The sequence below is a fragment of the Mycteria americana genome, chromosome 7 (genome assembly GCF_035582795.1).
Source record: "Mycteria americana isolate JAX WOST 10 ecotype Jacksonville Zoo and Gardens chromosome 7, USCA_MyAme_1.0, whole genome shotgun sequence".
NCBI classification, from domain to species: Eukaryota; Metazoa; Chordata; class Aves; order Ciconiiformes; family Ciconiidae; genus Mycteria; species Mycteria americana.
Genome location: NC_134371.1, coordinates 28,798,302 through 28,823,746, shown reverse-complemented (window position 1 = coordinate 28,823,746; position 25,445 = coordinate 28,798,302). Strand labels below are relative to the sequence as shown.

The following is a 25,445-nucleotide window of genomic DNA, read 5'->3' as shown; positions in this document are numbered from 1 at the left end:
TGCCACCGGACTGGTGCTTTTAATCTCTCCGCACCTGCTCCAGCAATCACAAGCGGGAAATGAGATTCCTATTAATCTTCCCATCCCTCCTTTTTCCGGCTGCTCCAGGATGGGAAGCCAGAGAAGCATGACCGGGAACTCCCCGCCCTGCCATGAGTGATAAACACTCCCTCTCCTGAAATCCCCGCTGGAGCTGCCGACCTGGCCTGGCTCCCAGAGGGGTGAGCGGGGCCACAGAGGCAGGGAGAGCAAGGCAAGCCCCTCAGAGATGGGGCGAAAAGGCACTTTGGGAGCTTGCAAAGCTTCTGCACCCCTAATGGGTCCCAAGATGCTGCTGTGGCACTGCTGGGTGCGCTTCAAAGCCCACAGCCCGTTGCACCCACGGTTTGCGTGGTGCTTTGCACAGTGCCCATTCCTGCTCACAGTGCCCTCGGAGAGGAGACATTTCACCCGTGGTCCATGCAGGGAACAGACAAGTGTGCTGGCCTTCACGCCACCACAGCACATCTCCATTTGCAGCTTCAGCCCCTTTCTGTTTGACAGAAGCCAGCTAAAAACAACACATCCACCTGCAATTCCTCCCTGGCCCCAAACGTGGCTGAGGGCTCGTGCTCCAGATCTCCAGCAAGTTTCTGCTCCCACTGCCCTCCACCTTCCCACAGCTACTGAGCTTTCCTTCCCTTGCAAACAGCTCCGTGCCTCGTTAAGCAGTCATTAATCCTCGCTACGGCCCTTCAGATAAGCAGGCAGATGTGCCCATGCATAAATCAATGCAAAGGTGGAAGCGAAAGGCTGTGCAAACATCTCCCAGTCCCTCCTCCCAGAGGGGCTACGTGGGGAGGGATGCTCTGAGAGCCCCTAAAATGCTTGGTGTTTTTCCCCACAGCAAACAGGGTGCCCTTGTGCGATGCAGGGGAAACTGAGGCAGCAGAGTCCAGGGTGACACAGGGAACGTGGCCGGGCTGGCACCCAGACCCGGCTCACCCACCCTCTGGGGTAAATAAGGACACGCTCAGTTACAGGAAAGGCACTTCTTGCAAGAGTTTATTCAGAAAGGATTTTCACTCCATCATCTCCCTTCCTGTCCCATGCACTCACAGCTTCCTTCCCTGGGTGGTTTTTTTTTCAGTGGGGCGATGACAGTGGAATGTACTTTTGATAAAGTAGAGCTGCGGTGCGGGACGGTAGCACGCAAGGACCAGCCCTGCTCCAAGGTGGCATCCACCAGGATCTCTCCCAGCAGCTCCCTCCCAAAATCTCACTCCTTCTCTCCTGTTCTGTTCCTCCCCAAATGCTCCACATTTTGGAAAGAAAGCAGGAAGGACAACAGCAATGCCAGAATGGCACACAGCAGCTCCCAAAGCAGGAGACTTCAAAATAACTAAATAAATAGAGAAATCAATGAATAAATAGAAAAGAACCACAGAGAAGCTTTCACTTTGGAGGTTTCCGGAGTCCTAAGGCAACTGCACGGCCTGTGGTCAGGGAGGTTGTGCTCGCAAAGTTTCCACCGCAGATGCATAACTTGCACTTCAACAGCTTTATGTTTCTAAAGCAATTTGCAAACCCAAGGAAAAAGAGGGCTGAGAGCCACGGCTAAAAGCCTGACCCTCTACAGACCATCTCCTGCTCAGATCCTGCCCTGACTCCCAAGGACACTGCCATATACAAGAAGATCCATAACCTGGCAAAACAGTTTGGTTGGTTTTTTTGGTTGGTTGGTTGGTTGTTTTTTTTTAATAAAATAAAATGGTTAAATCCCCCCTTTTAGCTCAAATTCCTGCTGAGCTCACCCAAACCCTGTGACTGCAGAGGTACTGGCACCAGAAGCACTTGGCTAAGCAACTTCCCATTGACCTCTGCTATTTCCTCTTGGAGGAAATCTTGGATTTTACTTCATCTTCTGGGATGTATGACTGACAGTGTGACCCTGGGGGAAACCTCGCAGGGATGTTTATGGCCAGGCAGCTCAGGGCTAAGGCTCTGCCGAGCACTCGCCTTCAGCAAGGGGGTGGCTTGCAGACACCGGTGCCCCTCACCTCAAGATCCCGCAGAGAACGGGGGGACACCCAGTGCTCAGGTCTCCCTCTCTTGGCTGCAAAACACTGCTGCTGGTCGGGGGACATGGGGATCACCCCCCCCGGCCATTCATCACTTGGGAACAGGCAAAGGAGGACAGGCAGTAAAATCCCTTTGCTCTGCCTGCTAACAAGGGGATTACCATGGGCCAGTGCCTTGAGCATCATTAATCAGCAGAGAAGCCACGCGGACACCTCGCACCTCTCATCCTGCGCTCCTCTTGACTGCCTCATCCTTCTGCAAAGACCAGTCCTCGATATTTGGCACTGGGTATTAATTAACCAGGGCCCTGCTTGGGGCAGGTGGGTCCTGCTGGGAGAGATGCGCTTGTCCCCTCAGGCTGGGCAGCCCCATGCAGGGGGACATCATCTTCCCATGCCTTCTACATCTAGCACAGCATCATTAGCCATGTCAGGTGAACCACGTGCTGCCTGTCCACCTGCATCAGCCAGTACCCACACCTCCACCATGCCAGCGGACAGGCTCAGTGCCCAGCAGGCAAGCATGGGCAAGATGCCGCCCTCCCCTTGCCTGCTCAAGGTACCACTCCTCCAGGAACTCCTTCCACGCCTGACCATGCATGTGGGCACGGCAGATGCCCCAGGGATGCTCTGCCCGGGAAGGAGCTCGACACATTCGCTTGGAGGAGTCTTCGGGACCTGAGCCTCCACTGAAGGCTGCTGACCAGGCTGTAATGGCTGAAGCCCTCGTTAGGGAGAAGACAAGCTCTGCTACGGCGAGCTGAGCTCTCTTAGAGTGAAGAATCTTCAGCTGTATACAGTAGATTTTCTTTAATGGACACATTACTTTAAACTAAGCCTTCACCATCTGTTCCAGTCCCTAATTATCAATACAAAAACAAACGTCTACTCACAATTACACTCGTAACGAGTAAAGATGCCAGCAATTAGAATGCACCAGCATCCTCGATGCCGAGCAGCGCATCCATCTGTGATGGCACTCACACGATCCAGGCGGGGAGGACTTGCTGCCGTCCCAGGCTCCCCACACCCTCCCAGGCAAATGGGTGCAAGATGTAGCCGGAGCTGATGCCTGCGGCAGGATAACCTGCATCTCAGAGAAGCAAAGGGTGGGCTGGCATTATTCAAGTGGCAGGGATAAAATAAGTTATTTGGGGTGAGAATAGCCAGGCACAGAGCAGGGCAGTGCAGGATCTGCTATGGGAGCCTTCATTTCACACCAGCTGATGCTATCTTGCCAACCAACCACCCTAGGATTTCAGCTTCTTCCAGAAAAACCCTTCTGAACTATCCAAAACAAAGCGGAACTTATTTCCTGAAATCCCCAGCCTGAAACCCATATTTCAGACCTCCCCAGTGTGGAAGGCTCCTGCCAATCACACTGTGAGAAGGTGTGACTTCTCCCTGGCAGGGAGCAGTGTCTGGCTATGGGCAGAGAGATGGAGGCAAGGAGGCCAACCCAACTTGATCACATTTCAACATTGTCATCTGGAAAGAAAGAGATACAATGACAAATTTTCTGCTCAGGGAGGCCACGAAGAAACTTCTACGAGTGCTGCACTCCTCAACAGATGCCTTGGGGACACGGTCCCTCTCCCAAGGCAAGAAGCAGCAGCTCTCGCTCTTACAAGAAGAAAATGGCAGGAACCAGCCTAAGGCACTTGAAAGCAAATGCTTGGGCATATGCAAACAGACGCAGGCATGTCTAAGACGACCAAGAGGAAAAAGACAGAAATTAAGCAAAATAAGGAGAGAGGAGGCTTGATAACAACAGATGGGTAGAGGGAGATTTGGAAAGGATGCCAGCTGCTGGAAATAAGCCCCCCAAGATGAGTGGGGAGCGGAGAGGTGCGTGTCGATAGCTGAACCTTTGGAGGGAGAGGAGAGATGGAAGGGCAGCTGTCAAGCGAGGGGCAGGGTGCACGTGGCTGTGCAGGGCTCAGGTCCACGGTCCGGAGGGGCAGAGGATGCTCTGCAGGTGGGATCTTCGGAGACTCATCCCGATGTGCCAGCACAGAGCACAAAGCAAGCCTGATCAAGCACCAATGGGGTCAGTGCACAGTCCAGCCCCACGGCATGTCACCTGGGCAGTCCCAGCCCCATAGCATGAAGGGGAACAACAGCAAGACTGTTTTCCATAAGCAAAGCACCATATTTTCCCCTCTATTTCATGCTCATAAATGCCAAGCTTTCTTTCTACCCCTTCTTTCTCTCCTGAGAGCTTCAGCAAAATCAGCCCAAGGCAAACGCACAGCTTGGGAAGCTTCTGTCCAAGTTTGGTGACATTACCAGAGAAAGGGAACAATAGAGAAACAGAGCCAAGACACTTTATTACAAAGACTAGTACTAAATAACATTAACTGCTATGATGCCGCAAGCTCTGCCTTCCCGCGGTTGTCATGACTTCAAGTCGAGCCCAGATTGCATCATCACTGCTTTCATCACCGCTACCTACATGCTCATGGTTTGCATCACACCTCTTGATGTCAATGGAAAGTCCCACAGGTGCCAGTGGAATAATTTGAATTTAATTCTCACTATTCCCCATAGACGAAGGGGTTCAAGCACACACCAGGAGGTTGCCCAAGTAATCCCAGGTTGCTCTCCATGACCATGCTTCTGACCACAACATCCCACAGACACAGTCCAGGTTCACCTGTGCAAGGTTTCAATATACCCTGAACTTCAGACTAAGCTGGGAAAAAGCAGGAACACAAGATCCACAGGCTCTGCCACAGGCACCGAGGTGGCAAGCTGCTGGGCGCACATCCCCCCCAAAAAGTCTCTTCTGCAGGACGCCTCCCCATCTGGTTCCTGCTCCTAATTGGGATGGAGCGCCAATGCTTGCCCCTCATGCCGTGAAGGAGCCGGCAGCTGCATGGCGCGAACGCCGTCACATCTCCCAGACGGTTTAATTACAGCACTGGAGAGGCGGGCAAGGTAAGAGCAGGATCAGCCTCTCCCCTTTGATAAGCACTGCTCTTCTTAACAGTTTCCTGAGAGCACCAGCTTCCGAAAGAGCCGCTTACAGTATCTATACACTTTCAATCAAAAATATTACAGCAACAACTAATTACGTCCCATCATTCCCATGGCTCTCTGCCTTTAATGGTGCATTTTGCTGCTACAGAATGATGGTGAAACTGCTCTGGAAGCACATAACGAGCTCTCCCCATCAATCTCCTGCGGGTTTGTTATGAAGGATTACCCGCCGAATAACAAACCCAGTCAAGAAGGGAGAGGATGCGCTAAACAACAACAAAACAAGTCAACACAGAACATTTTCTGCCTGTATTTTAAAGGAAACCACTGATGCTTTGGGGTCTGTATGAACCTCTCCGGGGAGAGGAGCAGCCGTGCCTGCTCTGCAAAGACATCTCAGCCGTGCCACCACCATCCACAGCCGCCAGCCAGCGGGAGAAGATCTGCAGTGGCCAAAAAAAACCCGCTTTCAGTTGGGAAGGGAAAGAATTTATATATATCAGCTGAGGATGAGCGTGCTGTGTCAATTTGTGACGGGATGCATTAAGCTGTGGCCACACAGCACAGCCCCAGACCTCCTCTGGGATCTCCCATCAATGGCATGGATTTCAGCGCGCAATGAAGATGCATCGCAGCAGGGCAGGCGATAACTTAATGAAGCTCAGATTTGGGGGTGTTTGCTCAGCAACTATATAACAACTTTATCAATAAACTGCTGCCTGCTGTGACTGCGGGATGAAACACTCTAATTACAAGCAGCAAACGCTATCCATAACAGGATATAGTAAATTGAAATATGCTGGTTGATGTGCTTGAAAGTGCCCAATAAAATACCTGCTTAAATTTTTGGAGGCATACGTGCATACACACACGCACGGCAAACCCGGCATATCAGGCAAGAGAAAAGCACAGACAAAAACCCCTCCACCAAGCCCCACACCTAACACAGGCTAAAAAAGTTCAGGAGGTGACGTGAAGTGTGGACCATAAGGACCAAGTCCCATTTACCAACAGTCACTCCTCCCTGTAGACCACACAGAGGAGACCCAGCACCAGCATCTCCCCTCAGTTTTCACGCTTGACCCAGCACGGGTACATGGTGTTGGACGAGCTCAGTCGGAGCCATACAATCCATTTATCATAATCCTACTGAGGAGAGATACAGTAAATCAAAGAGACAACCTGCCTGCAAATAAATTACAGGGGGGAGGGAGAAAGGGGGAGGAACAGAGAGAGAACTGCAGAGGGAGAGATAAGAGAGAGGGAAGGAAACGGCAGAGAATTACCAAAAAAAGCACACATCATGGGGGAAAAAAGACAAAGGGGACCAAATCAAATATAAAGATAAGAGAGAGAAGATAGGGTTTTCAATATCTTTTGTCTTCCAAATTGTAAACCTATTTTAGAAAATTTGGGAACACGTTTTAATCCACCAAGCTCAAACCAGACATTGGAGGCAATGGGAAAATCTCAGGACGGCATGTTACAGGTAACCCAATATTTTCCAAATATAAGGACCTCATTTGCTCCCGTAGTAACAAAGTCAGTCACCAATAGCATAATTTTTGTAATTGCACACAGGCCACGGATATACAAAATCCACACATATTATACACATAGATCACAGTCCATACATAAGTATTTATAGATGGGTGCAGATACGTTTGGCAACTCGAAGTCAAGCAGAACCCAGGGCTGAGAAAGCACTTTAACAAACACTCTGGCCCACCAAGACAGACCCAAGCATCCCAAGAGCCCAGCTCCTCCACCACACCACCACCAGAGGAGCAATCCAGGGCTGTAAGATGACAAGGCTATCTTTCAGGAGAATGTCTTCCAAAACAATGTCATTATGCATTTAAATTCTCATCTTTGCTTTGTTGAGGCTGGGTTGCCAGCAAACATCACTGAACGCCGCAGCCTGCCCCAAAAATCACTGTATATGAAGCTTGGCAGTTACTCGTTTCATCCTCCAGAAGACACGGAACAGGAGCTTAGCCACCCAGGGATGGGCAGAGGCTTTCCCAGAAACCCTACCCTCCAAAAAGCTTGTGAGGCTGCCTAGGAGATGTAGCACCCTCCAGCTCGAGGTCCAGCTAAGTGGTGTGAGCAGGTCTGGCTTGAATGAGGGATTGCTTAGGTTGGGGAAGGGCAATCGTCTGCTCTTCACCGTCCAATGCTATCACCACCCAGGAGCACATGCCAAAGCAGATGAAGGCTGAAGGTCAGGAGCCTGAGGACACTCTATCCCTTGTCACACAATCGGGTGGCTTCGGCACGAGCTGGGCACAGCAGCCTCACACCACTGGACTTCTTGGGTGGGCACCAGCTGGCTTAGACAACCATCTCACCAGCCAAGTGAGCGAGGAGGATCCAGCACACCAAACCCATCGCACATCCCAGCAGGGGCATAGCACCTTAAGGGATGGCAAGGATAAACCAAACATCAGGGAGTGATGTCAATAACTTCGTATTTTCTGCTACTTTTCTGTAGCTCACTTCTTGGTCAACAGCCATGTACCTGCGTTGGCTGCACATGGCGTGCTCCAGCCAGGTTGAATGGAAGCAAGTGAGTTCACCCAAGACAAGGACATTCTGCTGGGAGCTCTCCTCTTGGGAAGAGGGGGTTTGATCTTCATCATGCTATGAGAAAGCAAGGAGCTCCAAAAAGGGGGCGGGGGGGAAGAGCAGGGTTTGAGATTTCACAGACAAGGGCCATGGAAGCCTAACAAGTTCAGTAGAACTGGGCTCCTAATCAACTGGGATTCCCTTGGAAACGATAGCCTCTAAATACAGAATTAGCTGACTGAGAAGACAGAGCAGCCATAAACATCAATAGCATCTGCAATCACACGTACTAGGATAAATTAAAAGGACACGCAGTCTTCACACCTAGATATGCACAGGACATTCGCCCATGGGATTGCAGGGGGATCTCCCCAGCAGCATGCTCGTACATGTCTTAGGGTTGCACCATGCTCAGCTACAAAGCCAACCTTCAAGGCCACCAGTGCAGAGGCAACGCTGGAGAGGTGCAGTAAGTTTTGCTGAACTAATGCACCAGACCTGTCCCCTTTCCCTGCTGCTCTCCTTCCCCACTGGATTTATTTTGCCTTACTCCAGGATAGCACTGCCTATGAGGAAAGCTCCAAAAATCAAAACATTTATCCTGCATTTCCCTACACGCCATCACTTCTTTAGAGATTCAGGATGAGTCATTGTCTTGGACCACATTCTCCAGAAAAGCTTAGCGCTCGCTACAAAAACATGCATCTCTGAGCCCTAAATCTAAAATGCCAGCCATGCTGTCAAAGAGCCCTCACGACAAGAGATGCGCCTGGCATCGTCCGGCTCCTATTTACTAGATCTTATTTTAAAATGTCAAAGGGATTCTGTATGAGCTATGAACGTGACAGACTGCTCAGACAGCGAGAAAGCACCATCGAGGGACTCAGGGTTAGAGAACAGCATCCCTTCGCCCATGCACACCTCCTCCCAAATGCAGCCAAGTCCTTGGCATTTCCCCCCAACACCAAAATTCTGGGGAAAAGCCTCCCTTTTCACCCAGACAAACCCACTGGCTGCCAACAGTCAAAGCCAGATGGCTCAGTCGAGCCAGAAACCAAATCCCCCCGCCAAAATTAGGGGCTTGCAAAGAAAAACCCCAGCTCTGGACAAGCAAGCACAGAGCGAGCGCAGGGCGAGCCTGCCAGCACAGCTCCGGCGCAGAACCACTGCAGCCAGATTGATCCAGTATTTTTCAATGCAGCATCCGACACGTACTAAAGCCTTCAGGGATGCCGGCCAATTATTTTCAGGTGTAAATAAGAACCGAACAACAGCAACAGCATTGCTGGTCTGAGGATGCATCCTGAAGATTCCCCACTCATGCACTGGCGGTCTCAGAGGGGAGAGCGGGTAGGCACGGGAGCAAGAGCAGAAATGTGCAGGGATGCTCTGGCTGCCGCTGGAAATGACAAGCTCTGCGCTGGCCGCACAGCACAGCCGTCAAGGGGCAGAGGTGGAAATATTGAACCTCAAATGCAAGAAACTGCAAAAGCTTGTCAGCAAGCGGCTCCCCGCACCACCTCCCCTCCCAGCACCGGCCACCGTGCCGAGCATCGTCTCTCCGGTTTTTGCACCATATGGAGTCAGCTCGCAAGTGCAAATGAGGCAAAGAGCATGAGAGGCAAAGGGAAATAAATCTGTGCCGCCACGGCAGCTCACGGGGCTGCCAGCAGCACGGGGAAGCCTGTATTGGGACACGGCTTGGATGGGGGAAGGCTCTGCCTGCATCCCCTGGGGATGCCTTGGCAGAGAGCCCCGTTGCCTGCCCAGCCCTCCCTGTCATAAAGCTGCATGCATGGCAAAGGGGATGCGGCAAAGCCAACAGGTCTCTCAAAGGGCAGAGCACCCTGTTAGCAGCCCCCGTGAGCAGACCCCACTGGGGTTTTTTTTGCCCTGGCCCCACATCCAAATGCTGCTTCCCAAAATGCCCTGCAAACGCATCCCTTGGCGCTCTCAGCTTTGCCCGGGACTTATCTTTTTCTTCTTTTCTTTTTCCACTTTCAGATTTGGTCAAAACAGCCAATGGCCAGGATCTGCAACTATCCCACATCCTCTCCCAAAAATTTTACTATAAATCTGAGCCATACGTATGCACATGACAGCTGGTCCATTGAGTAAATAACAAAACATGTTTGCCAAGATTTCTAAATGCCTGTTCACGCAAGGTGCCATAACAGCTCTGATGGGCCAGCGGGGCTGTGTAAAACCCTTGCCTGAATACACCAACAGCTACCAGCAACTGCAATCGGCCCTTTGGAAGATGCCCTTCATCAGCGGGGTGCACAGCAGGGGCTTCAGGACACATCTTCATAAGCTCTTGGTGCATCTTTCGAACCGTGCCAGGAGCAGTGGGCAAACTGCTGGCTGCCTCCCCCAGCTCCTGCACGCACAGAGGCAGCGCCAAGTCCTCCGTCCCCCCGCATTCCCCCACACCAGGAGCCCTGGGATCCGTATTCTGTGAGAAGAGAGGAAAAACAAGCACTGCTCTAAGTCAGCCTTAAATCGCAAGATTTTGCTCAGGACCGTGCTTATGCCAAGCTTTTCCTGCAAGTTGCAGCGGCCGGTTGAGCTGCTGAGCAGCCACAGCTCCCACTGGCCCTGGGAGGCAAGGAAGAGGAAGAAGAGGAGGAGTAAGAGGAGGATGCTGGCAGGAGGCACCACTTGGCAGCCAGCCTGCCCAGCACACCCCTGCCTCCAGCCCCAGCACCTGCGCGGGTGCAAGCTGAGAAAAGGCTCTAGCATGAGGACAGCCATCTGTGCACCAGGAGCCGCGCCAAGGCAGGTTCAGGGGATTATTTTCCCCCCCTCCTCGCCAGGACGGTCTCCTTCCTGAGTGCACGGGTAGAGCTGATTTAACACATGGGTGACATGTCACCAAAAACCTTCAGCATGGGGCTGCAGGGAGGTAAGCAAGGCAAAGTCCACCACAGCCACCTCCGGCAGCCAGCCAGCCTGGTCACCGGCCGACCCCCAGGAGGTGCCTATAGTTCACCATGGGCAAGGGATGGTCCCAGCATGACCAGCACGGCTCCATTTCACGCAACGCCTGCTCTGCTCATTTTTAAAGTGGCACCGGTTGATGATAAAGTTCCCTCTAAGCTCATCTCCATACCCACCTCTTCTCCTGATGATGCTGACCCATCCTCCCTGATTGTGGTTTCCTCACTGAAATAAATCACTTTAAGTGCACGTTGTGCTCTGGATCTCATTACTGTTCATCATCTTCTGCACAACGGAGCTGTCACATCCTCACAAACTCTGTCACCTGGGCGACATGGGAGCGATTTGGGAGGGCAGACAGGTGGTGAGAAAGTGCCTGCAGCTCACCAGGGTACCAGGAGCTCCCACCCCTCTCCTCCGCAGCTTTCGGATGGTGGCCTCACACCTTCAGCCCCATGCACCCCCCATGGCACAAAAGCTCAGGAGAACAAAAGCAAGAAGGTGCAACACACACGCAAGACGGGATCATTGCACGCAAGCACTCAGAAGATGGCAGATGCACCTTGATGGCCAAGAGGGTCTTCCTTCAGTGAGGTATGTCCCTGCAGGGAAACCTCCGTCGGAAGGGGTGGCAGAAACTCTCTCTCCTCCCCAGATTTAAACACCTAAGGGAGGGAAGGAGGAAGAGCTGGGCACAGGGGCAGCAAGATCGTCACCAAACCTTCTCCAGCCCGGATCCTAGGCAGCAACATGTTCAACTCCTCGTCACAGATGGGCGCTTCCAACTCCACAAGGTTACTCCAGATTAATGCAGAACAGAAGATCATGGTCGCGCTGCACACAGTAAATTAAAAGTTCTGTGCCAAAACCCCGTGAGGACCACTCAGGCAATAGCAACGCAAAGGCATCATTTGCCTGTCATCGCTTTCAAAAGCCAAACCCTCAGAAAGCAAGAAAGGGAGCAATTAAGGCTGCTGCTAATCTTGTAGTGTCCACAAAGAGAGGTCTGTTGTTTTTTTAATCAAGAAGGGAGTGTAAGTGCCACCAGCTTCCAGATGGCCAGCAGCCCCGCGAGGGGCTGGGACCTGCCTGGTATGAAAGGCCAACCCAGCCAGCAAGGAAGAAGCTGCTCACGAATCACCACGCAGCTGACACCTGCATCCCGGCGCATCAGCACGGCTCCCTAGGAAAAGGAGCTGTTTCCCCGACACGGTGTTTGGGAGGGTGCAAAGGTTCGAGTTTCCCACCAAGTACACAACACCTATGTACCCCCTTGAGCATGGCCATGAAGAGGAGATGCTGCTCTCATGCCTTCCATAAGGTCACTCACGTTTGTCCCTCTGTCTCCCCCATCTCATCTCAACTTCATAGGAAAAACACCCCTCACTGCCCCAGTGACCACGGCAGGAGGAATAGACTCCCGGAGATGCATGTGCACCAGGACATCCATCACTGCCAGGAAGGACATCCCAGGTGGTCCCACAGCCTTCATTCAGCTCTCCCAGCATCCCATCCCTCCCCAAAAACCCAACTAGCCTCCTGCAGCCCAACCTGGAGACCCCACATCCCCCATCTTGCCCAGGGCGCTTGCACACGTGTTCACACATGCCAGCACAGAGCAGGGGGGAAGCCGCGTTGCAGAAATAACACAGGCACACAAACAAAAGAGCACAAACCATTAATCTGGGTGAACCGGAGGAAATGAAATCATTATGTCTGCAGCTACAACATCCCAAAGAACAAATTTCCTGCCTGGATAATAAATGGATTCTTTTGTTTCACGTTGGCCCCAACCACGTGACTGTCTTGGCCTAATCCTCATCCAAAACATCTTGCTGTATAAATACCCAGACGGGCTCGAATTTCAGTTGCTAAAAATATGTTTTAATTATAATAATATATAATAATAACAACAACAAAAAAATCTACATCCACAGGCTCCCTTTGCCTCCTAAACAACCTCTGAAGGCTTTCCAGCACGCAGGCAAGCAAACAAAAAGTCCAAAAGTTGCCAATTACAGCTGAACAGCACAAATGCAATCTTTGAAAGAAAGACTGAGGCACCCGAACGGCAGCCCTGGGTTAACGCCCGCAATAAATAACCCCTGCCAGAAAGAGAAACGATGCGTGCATGAGCATTTTAAGCATCGACAGCCCAGAAGTAACTTATAAGTATCCTCAAGTGCCAGGATGGGGACCAAAGCCGCACAGCACACCGATGATGGCTCCTGACCTCCAAACCTTGGGGCTGTGCAAGTTTTCTTCTGAGCCAGGCTTTCTTCTGGTGGCTTTCTGATGCCTCACTAGAGCTTGGAATTTATTCGTTAGATGGATGGGGAATGCAAGTACTGGCCTCCCCTGGCCGCGAGGGTATTTGTCAGCTGCAGGAACGGCTCTGGGGGTCTCAAGGGATGCAGGCCTCTAGGAGAGTTGCGTGAATTATTGGTTTCAGCTGTTTCTTTAATCTGCAACTCCACCAGATCACTCGGTTAAAACAGTTTTTTGCATCTAACTACGTATTTTGCTTCTGATTTCAGCTTCTTTTCACTCACTTTCCCAGCTTTACAAACACATAGCAAACAGTGCAACAAGTTTCAGAACAAGACGTGGTTTTGAATCCAAACATCAAAGTGCCTTGGTGCAAAACATCTAAATTGTTTGGATGATAGAGACCTCCATGAATGGAAATGAGTTCAAAAATCCCCCCGAGCTAGCGGGCAGCTAGAGGCAGAAGATTCAACCAAGCCCACCACGCTCAAACATAGCTCTTACTGACTGAGGGCTGTACTTGTTCTCCATCACCCCGAGCATCCCAGCACCCCAAGGCAAAACCTCTTCTCTTCAACTTCAAACATAAGCAGAGGAAACCCTCGTTTTGAAAGCCAGCTTGGTGCATCGCGCCAGCAAAACTTCAATTGTGTTTTCCTTTGTGGGTTATCTTTAATTTCAATTATATTTTGTATGCTGGGGGAAGTGTCCAATCACAGCTGCTGCCTCATTTCAATTGCTTATCACTGCTGTTTCTTCAAGGAAGGGGGGGGGGGGGGGGGGGGGGGGGAGTCCTTGGAAACTAAATATTTACACACCCACATACAGTAATCCCAGCAGATCCAAGGGTGGGAAGCCTATTTAAAAAAAACCATCCCTAATTACTTTCCCATTTTAAAGGGAATAATCTGGCGATTAGCTAGAATGCTTTAGTTAAGTAATCACATATTTTTTGAAGAGGAATAATCTGCCGGCGTGTGCATGCACAGGATAGGGGTTTGACAAACCATTTCTATATGCTTCCCTCACGTACAGCTGCCGACAGCCAAGCAGCACAGAGGAGCCAGAGGCATAGCAGACAGTCGGGGGTCATTAAATGCCACCCTCAGGAAGCCACCCCTGGGATGACGTGCACTGCGGAGGGGGATGCCAAAGCCAGCTTGGCCAGCAATGTGTCCCCAGTCCCTGGATTGCACCCCAAGGAAACCTCCTTGCTGGGAAAATGGCAACAAAGCCCCAAACACTTTGAAAGGCCACTGGTCACCTTGCAACGATGCCCCAGCTAGCGCCCACGTCCCTAGCAGCAGTGCCACAAGCAGGGAAATGCAGCGGGTTATTAGTGCAGCGCACTGGTTTATTGGGAGCATCTTTCAGTCCCTTTTTGCTGAAGATTTAACACAGACAAAACTTATTACCTTATCAGACAGTAAAATGGTTTCTGTTGGAAAAAAATCTAAATAATCCAGACCAAGAGATGTATGCAAGGATTTCCAAGGTCCCCCCTGCCACAGCAAAGCAAATAGCAGCTATTTGCTAATTAGCAACAGCCACTGTGTTGCTCAAAGAAAAGGCTGAAGTCTTCAGGATAGGTGAAAGTTTGATTATGAGACTCGCACGGCAGATCATTTAGAAAGATAAAACCGTGTTCGCTCTGCCGCAGCCAGCTATTAACAGTGGAGAATGTTATTTCAGGTAATAAAGAGCAAGACCTGAGGACCAGCCTGGGAATTCAAATTTACAACTTGTATCAAATTCATATGCTGTAAAACTTCACCTAGTTTGTAAGTTTCTCACCAACTTCATAAAACATGTTTTATTATTATTGTTTTCTGACTCTCCTGCCTTAATAAAATTCCTCTCCCAGCCTGTGTGGGTGTTGCATTATAAACATTTGCACTTTGATTCATTCAAGACTGAAGAAAGCTTTCAAGGTAACCTATTAGGAATACTTTAAACGTTTCAAAGACATCCCAGTTTCCCCTGAACGTCACAAAGCTTTAAAGAAATAAATAAAAACGTGCCTTGCCGCAAACCACCTCCAAAAATCTGCTGGGATGGTGACTCAAGAGATAGCACTTGGGAGCAACTGAGTCGCACACCAGCCCAGTGGGGTCCGTGCCTGGCATGGGGTGAGAAAACACAGGGGTTATCGGGGCACAGGGTAAGGTATGTACCCACCCATCACTCCCCAAGCCCCCTCGGCAGGGAGCCCTGGCGATGCTGCCAAGCGGGTCCCACTTGTTGGAGGCAGCCGGACCATTTTCTCACAAGTTAAGGACCAGACCATGCGAAAGTAGGGGTTTCCCCATCCCCAGTCAGCCCCGGCGAGCAAAGCCCAGCGCCAGCACACAAAGGCAGACCTGAAGGGTACTCTAAGCATCCTTCTCAAAGCAGCCCATTCTCTCTGGCCTCGGCCAAAGCCCATTGAAGCTAATTGAGTGTCTTTTTATAGCCTTTGGCAGGCTTTTGAGCAAGCCTTTCAGCGCAGCAGACTCCTGCGTGTGCGCAGTGGTGCCAGCCATTTCAGTAATAACCCATGCACGGCGCAAGGAGGGATAATAAAAGCCGATTTTTAGACAGATAACGAACACAACTAGCTTGCAACCTTACAGCTCCCACCAGCCTGCACCCACCTCCTCTCCTCCGCAAGGTCGGCTTTGGCATCCATGGGTCGGCGGGGGCATCACCAGCTGATGGCCAGAACTCGGGAGGGCCCTACCCAAGGTGGGTCCAAAGAAAAAAGGCATTGGTGCCTTTAATTCCTGCATAGCTGATGCTTTTCTCCGTTTCACTGAGCAAGAGTAAGGTTACCTGGTGTGATGCACGTGCTCAAGGAGCCACATGTCCTTCCCCAGGAAACGCGGCATAGAGCTGATCCTCCTATATTTTATTAAACCAGAAATTACCACTTTACAGCTTCATATCTGGTCCCAATAACATCGTTATATGTGACCTCACGGTGCCTCTGTCGAGAGCCTGACAGGCTCAAACAACTTAGACCCCCACCAGCAATTTCATCTCAAGGGGCAAAGCACGGACAGCAAAGGCATCTCCAGGGGGTTCACCCGCTTGTGTGAAGCTTCTGGACAGCTTCAGCCAAACCTCACGGGCTGGGGAGCAGCTCTGTGCATCTTGGGCTCACTTGCAGCCAGGTCGTGCCCGTGATTTCCAGCACTTGATAAACGATGCAGAGACCCAACATCACTGCTTTAAAAATAACTACGGCAGAAGTGCAGGGATGGAGCAGTCACATGGTGAGGGCATCTCCGTGCTGCTACGTACCGCAGGCAAACACCACCTATGGAACAACCTCACTGGCACTGCGGGTACACTACGTGAGGCAAAGGTCCTGAACGAGCCAAAAATACTGTAAGAAGCACTTCTGACAATACACTGGTGATCTTGAAGAGCCAAATTTGTTCTTTTCAAACACATTTGTTTCAAATCAAAAGCAGAGCTGATACCTCTCAGAGCACTCTGAAAGCATCCCGCTCCTGCTCTGTCCCTATGTGTCTATATCCATGTCCACGGGCATCTGGAAACATGAAGCTACAGGTGTTGGGTGAAAAAAAAAAAAAAAAAAAATTAAAGTGCCCAGCCACCTACCAAAGCCAGCCCCCAACTATATCTAAGGGCCACCCCAGCCTGTCCCCTTCCCATCTCCCCCCAGCCAGAGAGCAGGGGGCTGCCCAGCGGGACTGGAGCAGACCCCCTCAGCCGGCCCCGTTCTCCTCCTGCCTCCCAAGGATGGCATTTCCTTTTCAACTCTTCTGCTGGGTTCCTGGTTTTCCAGGGGAAGATGTAATTCACACCCCTTTGCCTCTTCTGTGGTGATTTAATGTCTTTTGAGCAAAAAGCAATTATCCTCATATCAACAGGACCCTAGCGAGGATGATAATGAGTCAGCTCTGACCCTGCAGCTAAGGAAGCGGCTGAAGCAAGTAGAGGCCTCTAGTAATCAAAGGCCCATCCCCAGCCTCTGATTGCAAAAAAAGAAATAAAAAAACCTCCATAAAACTTCAATCGTTGCCATTCCCTGCTCCATCTCTCCACCCATAGTGTAGGTTTTAGCACCAGGAGAAAGGGGACCAACACCGGCCCGGGGTCCCTCCCACTTTGCCACACAAGTGCATTTTGGGTGTTGCTTGCCAGCTCACCCGCAGCACCCCACAGCAGGGAGCAGGCACGGGGGGATTGATCTTGTACTCAAAAGCAGACACTGCAGCCCTGTTTTCCCAGGTTTTGGGGCTCAAGGAGAAGCACCCCTCCATCCGGAGTCAAGCCCGGAAGGCAACAGGAAAGCGACCTGCCCTGCTCCGGGCCTGGCATACAGGGCCAGGCAAAATAAGGTGTCCCCACGCTCTGCCCTACAAACAGAAAGAAAATAGAAAAAGGGACACAAAGACATGGACATGCAACAGGTCTTGGGCTTTGCAGGAATGGAGAGGCTCCCTGGCAGAGCCAGGAGCAGAGAGCATCCAATGCCGCCAAACACTGTGGCAGTGGGCTGAGCTGCCCTTCCCCTCAAAAAAATAAATATATCACCAGGCAAAGACAGCAAAACCCAGCCATGTTCAAACCAATACATGGAAGATGCTAGTTGGGTTTGAATAATCCAAAACTTGGTGCCCAGTTGCTGTTGGGATGCAGCACACAGGGTACTGGTGCATCAGAGAGGTGGGCAGGATGTGAGAAGGACTTTTCGGGAGAAAATATCATGAAATAATCCTTTAAAGTCGTGATGAAGCCCCCATCTGGGATGGGAGGAAACAGCAAGGATTTCCACAGCCTCTTACCTATTCCCAGACACCACTTTTATTTGCTGCATAACAAATTAAAGCTTAATCAGCTTCAAACACCAGTAACACTGACTGGATGCCTCCCCAGATATTAAATGTTTTTCTTGCTACACTAATCAGCACATAACTGAGGTGTTACTTATCCCTAATTATTTGCCATGGCTATTTCCAAATTAAAAAAACAAACAAACAAACAAACCCCCCCAACTTAATACTGTAAAAAACCCCAAGATAAACTTAATACTGCATTTTTTTCTCCCCCCCCATCTGCAAAGACCTTGAAAGGACTCCACCTACTTATTAAGAGGTACAACTTTGAAGAGAAAACAAGCAAATTACAATCATTATCTAAAACCACTCCCAGGCCTCTCCCCTTCCAGGTGACCACTTGCCACCACCTTCCACCTGCCCTGAAAGTGGATGGCACAGAGATGCTGGCCACGAGGATGCTCTGGGGCTTGCAGGGACCAGCTGCTCTGGGGCTCCTCTCCTCCCCCGGGACCATCCTGCCTGCCAGGTTTAGATTGGAAGAAGTGAGGCCGAAGGAAAGTTGTCTTGCTCGGCCGGGGCTCGGCGCAGAGCCCCTTCCCCTTTGAACTGTTGCCTCTGTGATTTTTCACCGCAGGGCTCCCAGCAGGAACTTATTAAAGCCAGACCAAAGCACGTATGCTTTAATAGTAATTGGGTCACCCTGGGTTGTGGGCTTAGCAGGCAAAACTATAATTATTTAGAAACATCAAGTTTAAATGCCAAAGAGTCTTAATGGAGCTGAGCTAATTAACCAATTTCAATTGAGTAACTGATTAGCTTAAAAAAAAAAAAAAGATAAATCAGACAACAACATTTTCTTTTAACAGGTTGTTTTCTTGCAGCGATTCTCAATTGCACAAAAGGACACCAACAACCCCCACTAACGAAATATTATTGTAATTAAATATTCAACAGAAAGCCTCTTCAATTATTCAAAAGACTGATAACACTCATTTATAATTGGGGTGGTGGGAGAGGTTTCCAGAAGCAGGGATTTTGTACATCATCGGGCTCTGGTCGCAGATGCAAACCCACACAGGCGGACGGGTTGTGGCATTGGCACACAGTGCCACCTCCGGCTCAGCTCCGGCCACCGCTCCCATCCCTCCTGCAGAAACCCAACTCAGGGGAGATGGATGCTTTCCAGCCCAGACGTGAGAAAACAGACCATATGGTCCACACGCTTTCTGGATTTTTGTTATTAGATCAAAAATTTAGGGGACTAATGGCCAGTTTCCAGGTTTCACACCATTTTCCGATGGTAGCATTATTCCCCCAGCAGAGAACCAGGAGGAAAAGCAGACCCCGGTGTATCATTATAATTCACTAAGCAGCATTACCATAGGAAATTACAAATTAGCTTTTCAGCAAAGGATACAGGGATATTTAGATTAGCTATAGAGAAACTACAGAACCTTTCAGTCCATTTATCAAAGCTCTCATAGCTCCAACTTCCAGGGAAATGAAACAATAATAAATATTGAGCAGGGAAAGTTAATCTCTGCTGAACGTGCTTTAATAATTCAAAAGTTATGAGAAATAAATAAATAAAGCACAGACCCTTTAGCTCCTACAAACACAGGTCCCGTTTTTCTCACAATTTCTCATGATGTGACTTTGTGGAAAACAGATGGTGACCAAAAAAAAAAAAAAAAAAAAAAATCAGCTGTGGCTGGGAGTGACCATTTACAGTGCAGGACGGAGCCCATCCACGTCTGCCACTTATCTGGAAAGCCGTAGAGCTGATCTGGGCCAGAGTTTGCTCTCGTTGTCCCCAAGGAAAGGGCTGTGTTGCCTCTACCTGCTACTGGTTGGTGTCTGCATCAGCCCCGTGGCAGCTCCCTCCCCTGCACACTCCCAAGCAGCCTCTCACGAAAGCCACTCACTTTTGGAAAGACTGTATTTTTAGCCCCTAAAAGCTGGACTGTGCAATAACCAGCTCAGTGTCCCGGGGCCATCCATGGTCCCAGCTCTCTCCTGACGCTGCTCTGCCATCGCTCCGTCCCTTTCTGCACGTTTCTGCTCCAGCACCAGCCTCTGCCGAGAGGGGACGCAGGGAGGGATGCCAGGAGCTTAGCCAGCAGAAGCACCCTGCATTCACAGGTGGACCACGATGCATCTGAATGTCTTCTGGATTCGTGTTTATTTGCCATCCCCACCACCCAGCACCACTTTGCAAGGTGCTCTCAGTCACCAGTGGACTCCAATTCCTACTGCATGGGTTATCTGCACCACTTCGATCACACCACCTCCAGCGACCTCCGTAAGCGACACACACTCCGGCTTCCTAACATTACAGCCAAGGCTATGCCTTTCCAAATTGCTACCAGCAAATATCCAAGCTTAACATTTGCCTTGCACAAGTATTCATGCGTGCAACGCTTGATAGCTCAAATGTTTGCAGAAAGAGAACAAGGTCAAATTGAAATGCACTTTCAAATTCTAATGAATATTTGGGGAAAACATTCCCTCCCCCAACCCCAACTATTTACTCAGCCTTACTGTGCTGTTAAACGACTGCTTATACCAACCGTGTCTGTTTAGAGGGAATGGAGCGCTGCAGCACCCTTCAGGCAATATCATACAAGTTTGGGTGTCCTGCATGAAACCATTTCCATGCCAGGGTACGATGAGCTCGCACCCCATAGCTGGAAGAGGTAAAAAAAGCCTCCTCAAGCTGGCTGGATCTCAGACAGAGCGGTGCAGCATGCACCACAGGCATTACAAGAACAGCACTCCGCAAGCCTCAGCCTTGCTCTGAGCATCTCTTCCATCAGCCTCATCCCACAGCACTCCTGCTGCACCAGGGACCAGCATCTCCAAGACTTTGCTGACCTGATTAGCATCGAGTTACTCATTGCCCAAGGTACTATTTTCCCTTTTTCACCAAATCTGAGTATTTCTTTAGCTTGCAGGACCCATCTCTGCTAGAAACATTTATTATTCAGCACTGCGGACAGGATCCAGAGCCAGACAAACACATTTGGGCTACTTCATCATGAAACATCAATATTGTCTCCTGATTTTTAAGGCCAGTGGAAGGTTTTTGCTCTGTCCTGTTGCGTCAGGAGCTGCACCCAGGATGGGCAAGAAGCCACCTTGCAAACCCCCGGCAGCTCACACCACAGCAGACAGGGCTACTAAGCACATGGGAGCACAGGGTGGCAACCCAATTTCCATACAGAGATGGTGAGCAGAAAGAGCAAAAAAAAAAAATATATATTTATTACAGATCCCACCTTCTCCGTGCCTGCCTTTCACATAGCTCCTTCAGGGCCCTTATTTGCATTAACTGCTCTAAGACCATCTTCAGCATCAAATAAATACTAATAACAACAGCCCAACAGGCAGGTTTTCCATTTCCAGCGCTGCTTTTCTGATCCCTCCATCATTGCCAGCGCTCGTTTTCATCTCTAATAGGCTTCCAGAGCTGTGCCGCCAGAGCACTGTAAGTTATTCAACTTTCGGCTGCGCTATGTTCAGGGAAACTGAAATTCAAAGCTTTAATTAAGGCAAAAAATAAATCAAGACCTTCACCTTAAGAACGGAGACCAACGCGAAATTCAGATGCAGGTGAAGTCGCCCGCAAGAGGGGTTCAAGCGGGACCGCCAATGATTCAGGGACAGCCATACCACAGCCATCTCCACCAGGACTTGAGCTGCATTTGCACATCCCAGGGACAAAAATTCCCCTCTTCAGGTTTTCCAGCACTTTGCCACACTGCATGGCATGAGCCACCGAGGTCACCTACAGCTTTGGGACAGCAGGACCTTTGGAGACGTTGCCTTTCCTTCACCTCCATCTCCGAGCCCAAAGCACGAGGGAAATGGGAAGGGAGGAGGAAGTCTAAGGCAAGGCATAATGAGTCAGTGATACCAGCAATTAGTCAAAAAAAAGCAACACAGGCATCTGCAGTCTCAGGCCCCTTTTCCATGACTTGACAAAATGCTTTCCCTTCAGGCTGACAAAAATCTGGGCTCACTCGTCATGCCAAGAATAAGGTTTTTCCCCTTAGGGCTTTTTTTTTCCCCAGATAGTTTGTGCAAAAAAAGTAAAAGTAAAGGGATGGTAGGATACCGGCACTTGAAAATTCTCTCTTGAAGACTTATTTCTAGCTTCTCCTTGAAAACTGCTCTGTTCCAGGTGAAACAGCTGGGCCAAAGGTGGAAGCCCACGTGGTGGTGGTGGTGGCGGCGGCGGTGCTGGGAAGGGCGGCAGGGCAGCCGCCAGCTCTCAGCCTGCTTGGCGCAGGCACCGCTCCGGCGCCTGGTGGAAGCGGAGGAAGCCCAAAGGATGCCTGCAACAGATGTGCGCGTCCCAAGCCAAAACGGGAGGAGACAGGGCGCCCGGGGTGGGCGGCACACAAGGAGCAGGAGCCAGGGACGTTGCTCTCGAACCAAACCTCCATCCCTGGTCCTCTCCCAGGCTGCATTTCCGAAGGCCAGGCAGGCAAGCAAGCAGATAAGCACGGGAAGCAAAACTAAGCCGGATCCGCAAGCACCAAGCAGGGCTTTCCACCTCCCTCCCCGTGCTTTGCTTATCATGATGCTGCAAGCAGCAATACAGGAGACGGAGAGAAAAACCTCATTTTTAAAAGAGCAGGCACAAGGCAGGGAGATGATGGATGGGTAAGCAGGTAGGCAGATTAAGTAGTGTATGTGGAGGAGCTGCACCAAAATGGACATCAGCCCCATCTGACCTACCGACACCTCAAACTCTAACAACTCCAGAGTTAAAACGTATAACGTCGGCCCATTACCACCCTCTCTATATGCTAAATGTGATTATATTTGGTTCAGCTAACAGGAGAGAGAGCATGCGAGTGGCTCCTGAGTGATTGCAGGGTGAGAGAGAGACGGAGTATTTGTTCCTGTCATCTTCTCGCATCCCGCTTCCTCTTCACAAGCCACAAAAAAAAAAAAATTATATTACTATAAACATCCAGTTATCCAGCAAAAAACAGTCAGCTAAACCACAGGATTTGGTAAAAATCAAGTAGCCATAACAAAACTCAGATAAGCGACTCTACTATCTCCAGGTTCACGTGCCACAAGCAATGAGTTAGCAAGGTTTTATGGAGGATAAAGAGAGATGTTTGACCTGGGCTGCATCCTCCTCCCCCTTCAACTGGGTCCAGACCCCCAAATGTCTCCCCCCCATCATCCTGGAAAACAGACTTTTTGTCTCGATGGCTTATTTGGGATGCAGGGAGCCATCCCTCTCTCGGCTGCTTCTGCAGCCCGTGGCAGAGCCAGGCTCCAGCCGCAGCTTTGCCTTGCTGCCAGAGAGGGCTGCTGGCAAAACTGGTCTTGTGGCCACTCCAGGGGGAAATCCGGACCCCAGGGTAGGTCAGTCTCTAGGAGATGCTTCAGCTTGGTTAGATAAATCCATGTTTTAATCTAGCAAATTCAACTCCTGCACCAGGAGGATCCATAAGATTTAAATAAGCTCCATAAAAAGGTGTTTTCTTTATATGACCACACCAGGACACTGTCGCCTTAACTCCAAATCAGATTAAATAGCTCTGCCTCAGAAATTCCCCATCCAAAATTTTCCCTTAAATCTGAGATCTCTCCCAGTATGCTACTTTACTATCCAAGTAATCTCCTCAGCAGAGTAGAAATAGCATCAGTCTTCAACAGGTTCGGTCCCAGGCAGGGATGCTGGCTCTGCTAGCCTGGCATGTGCTCCCAGGGGTGGCTCAGGCCAAGCTGGGGAAGACCCTGCGTGACACACAGACATGACACCCAGGAGTGCTCTCAGACAGGGACCAAGCCAAGGTCTCCCACCCAGCCACAATTTCGGCACTGCCTCAAGCAGCTGACGCTGCAAATGCCAGCCAGCAAAGTGCTGCTAACAGGTCTTGCATTTTCACGTGCAGCTTTGCAACCGAGCAAACACACACCTGTGTGCATCACGCTTAGGCAAGCCATCAGCATTTCCATCTCAAGGTATTTCTATAGAGATGCAATGAGGGAGGAAGCCGGACAAATAAGAAAAGCAAACAAACACCTGGGTCAGCCAAAAGCTAGTGGAAAGCAGATGCCGCAGCAAGTGGGCCTGCCCGCCACGATCCGGCAGGCATGCTTGCGAGCAGAGGGCAACCGTGGCCAACACCACTCGCACCCCATCAGAAACCATCGCAGCAGCGTTTCAGCTCCTGAACCGGCTCCGTGCTGCCCAGAGCCGAGCCACTGGTCTCCAGCCAGCTCTGGCAGCTTCCAGTTCAGCCGCAAATGTGCTCACATCAGCTAAATCCCCCCAACGAGGGGCCAAGCCCCACACCAGCCAGCAGCTCAGTTCGCCCACAAGACACCATGCATCATCTCTCTGCAACCACGCGCTTCTTGCTGCCAACAGGCGAGGGGCCGCACCACATCCCCTGCCCACAGCCACCACTCAAGCGCTGGGCAACCCCTGCCACAAGCCCTTTCACCCACGTTGTACCTGGGAAAAAAGGAGGCAGTGGCAAAATAAAGGAAAAAAAATAATAATATAAGCAATACTTCCAAAAGCCACGCTGGCCACAGAGCAAGAATGCACCACCTGCGCGAGCCTGGGGTGACCTGGTGGTCCTGCCAGGCCCACCGCCCAGAGGCTGGGTCCCAGCTGCGGACACCGTCCCAATGTACAGAAAGTTGCATGACCAGGAGGGTGATGTGGGAAAGACTTTAGCCCAGCAGCATGAAACTTGCTGAAGGGATGGCCACGTATCTGCCCCATGGCTCCACCAATGGCCAAGCATCTCCTGGCCCAGTCCATCCCAAGGGAAGGAAACCCCCTGCCCACACCTCCAGCTGCATCCATCCCCTTCTTCTGCAAAGCTCCCACTGGTGTTGGGAGGCACGGGAGGAGGAGAATGGCCAAAGACAGTCCTCCGCACAGCCACGGCCCCTGCAGGTGTCCCACACCGCGACCCCGAGCAGAGCCCTGCCAGGGAGGGGATCCAGAGGGGACTCCGGAGGTGTCCCCCACTGCAACCCCGGGCAGGGCTCTGCTGGGTAGAGGATCCAGAGGAGCCGCCCGTCCCACGCAAATCCGGACGGGTTTCCCGAAGCCGTCCCCGAGAGCTGGAAAACCCCCTACCCCTTCCCGAGGCTACCCACGGCCCGTGGGCGTGCTCCGCGCCCCCTGAAGCGCACGGGCGCCGTGCCGGGAGCCAGCCCCATGCCGGTTTGCAGCGCCCGGTAGGCTGCACGGCGGGGGAGCCGCTTCCCCGGCTGGTCCCCGGTTGCAGACACCGCGGGTGGCGCTCCCAGCCCACGCGTGCCGCGGCGGGCGCAGGGACTCGCGGCTCAGCATCCCATCCCACCCCCCTCCCCCGGCCCGGTCCCGCCTCACCTTCCACGGCGGCCGCGGCGGCGGCTAGGCAGAGCAGCACCACCAGATCCGCAGCCATCGCCTCCCCGGGCCCCGCGCGTCGCTGCTCCGCAGGCGTCAGCCGCTGCCGGCGGGCGGCCGTGAGCGGGCATGGGGGTGCGTCCGCGGGACGGGACGGGGCAGGGCGCGCCGGGCCGGGCCGGGCCGGGCCGGGCCGGGCCGGGGCCGCGGGACGGGACGGGACCGCGCCGCCTCCCCGCGCCGCCCGGGTCACATCGCCGGCGCGAGTGGGGCGCGCGGCCACGCCGCCGCCGGCCCCCGCCGCCGCCCGGCCCCGCCCCCGCCCCCGCCCCGCCAATCCCCGCGACGCGCCCCGCCTCCGCCCCGCCCCCGCCGCGCGCTGCCGTCCGAAGGGGGACGGCGCCCCCTGGCGGCCCGCGCCCCCTGGCGGCCCGCCGCCGCCGCCACCTCCCCCCA

At 51.7% G+C, this 25,445-nt stretch overlaps 1 protein-coding gene across 2 annotated transcripts in view; it reads right to left on the bottom strand.

Annotated features, from left to right (window-relative positions):
- The window catches only part of EPHB1 (EPH receptor B1), a 76,349-nt gene extending 51,116 nt beyond the window's left edge, over positions 1–25,233 (bottom strand). For both annotated transcript variants that reach the window (XM_075507626.1, XM_075507627.1), the window contains exon 1: positions 24,990–25,233. In XM_075507626.1, coding sequence (XP_075363741.1) covers positions 24,990–25,047 — 58 coding nt within the window. In that variant the 5' untranslated portion in view covers positions 25,048–25,233. The remainder of the gene's footprint in view (positions 1–24,989) is intronic.
- Positions 25,234–25,445: the final 212 nt, after the last annotated feature.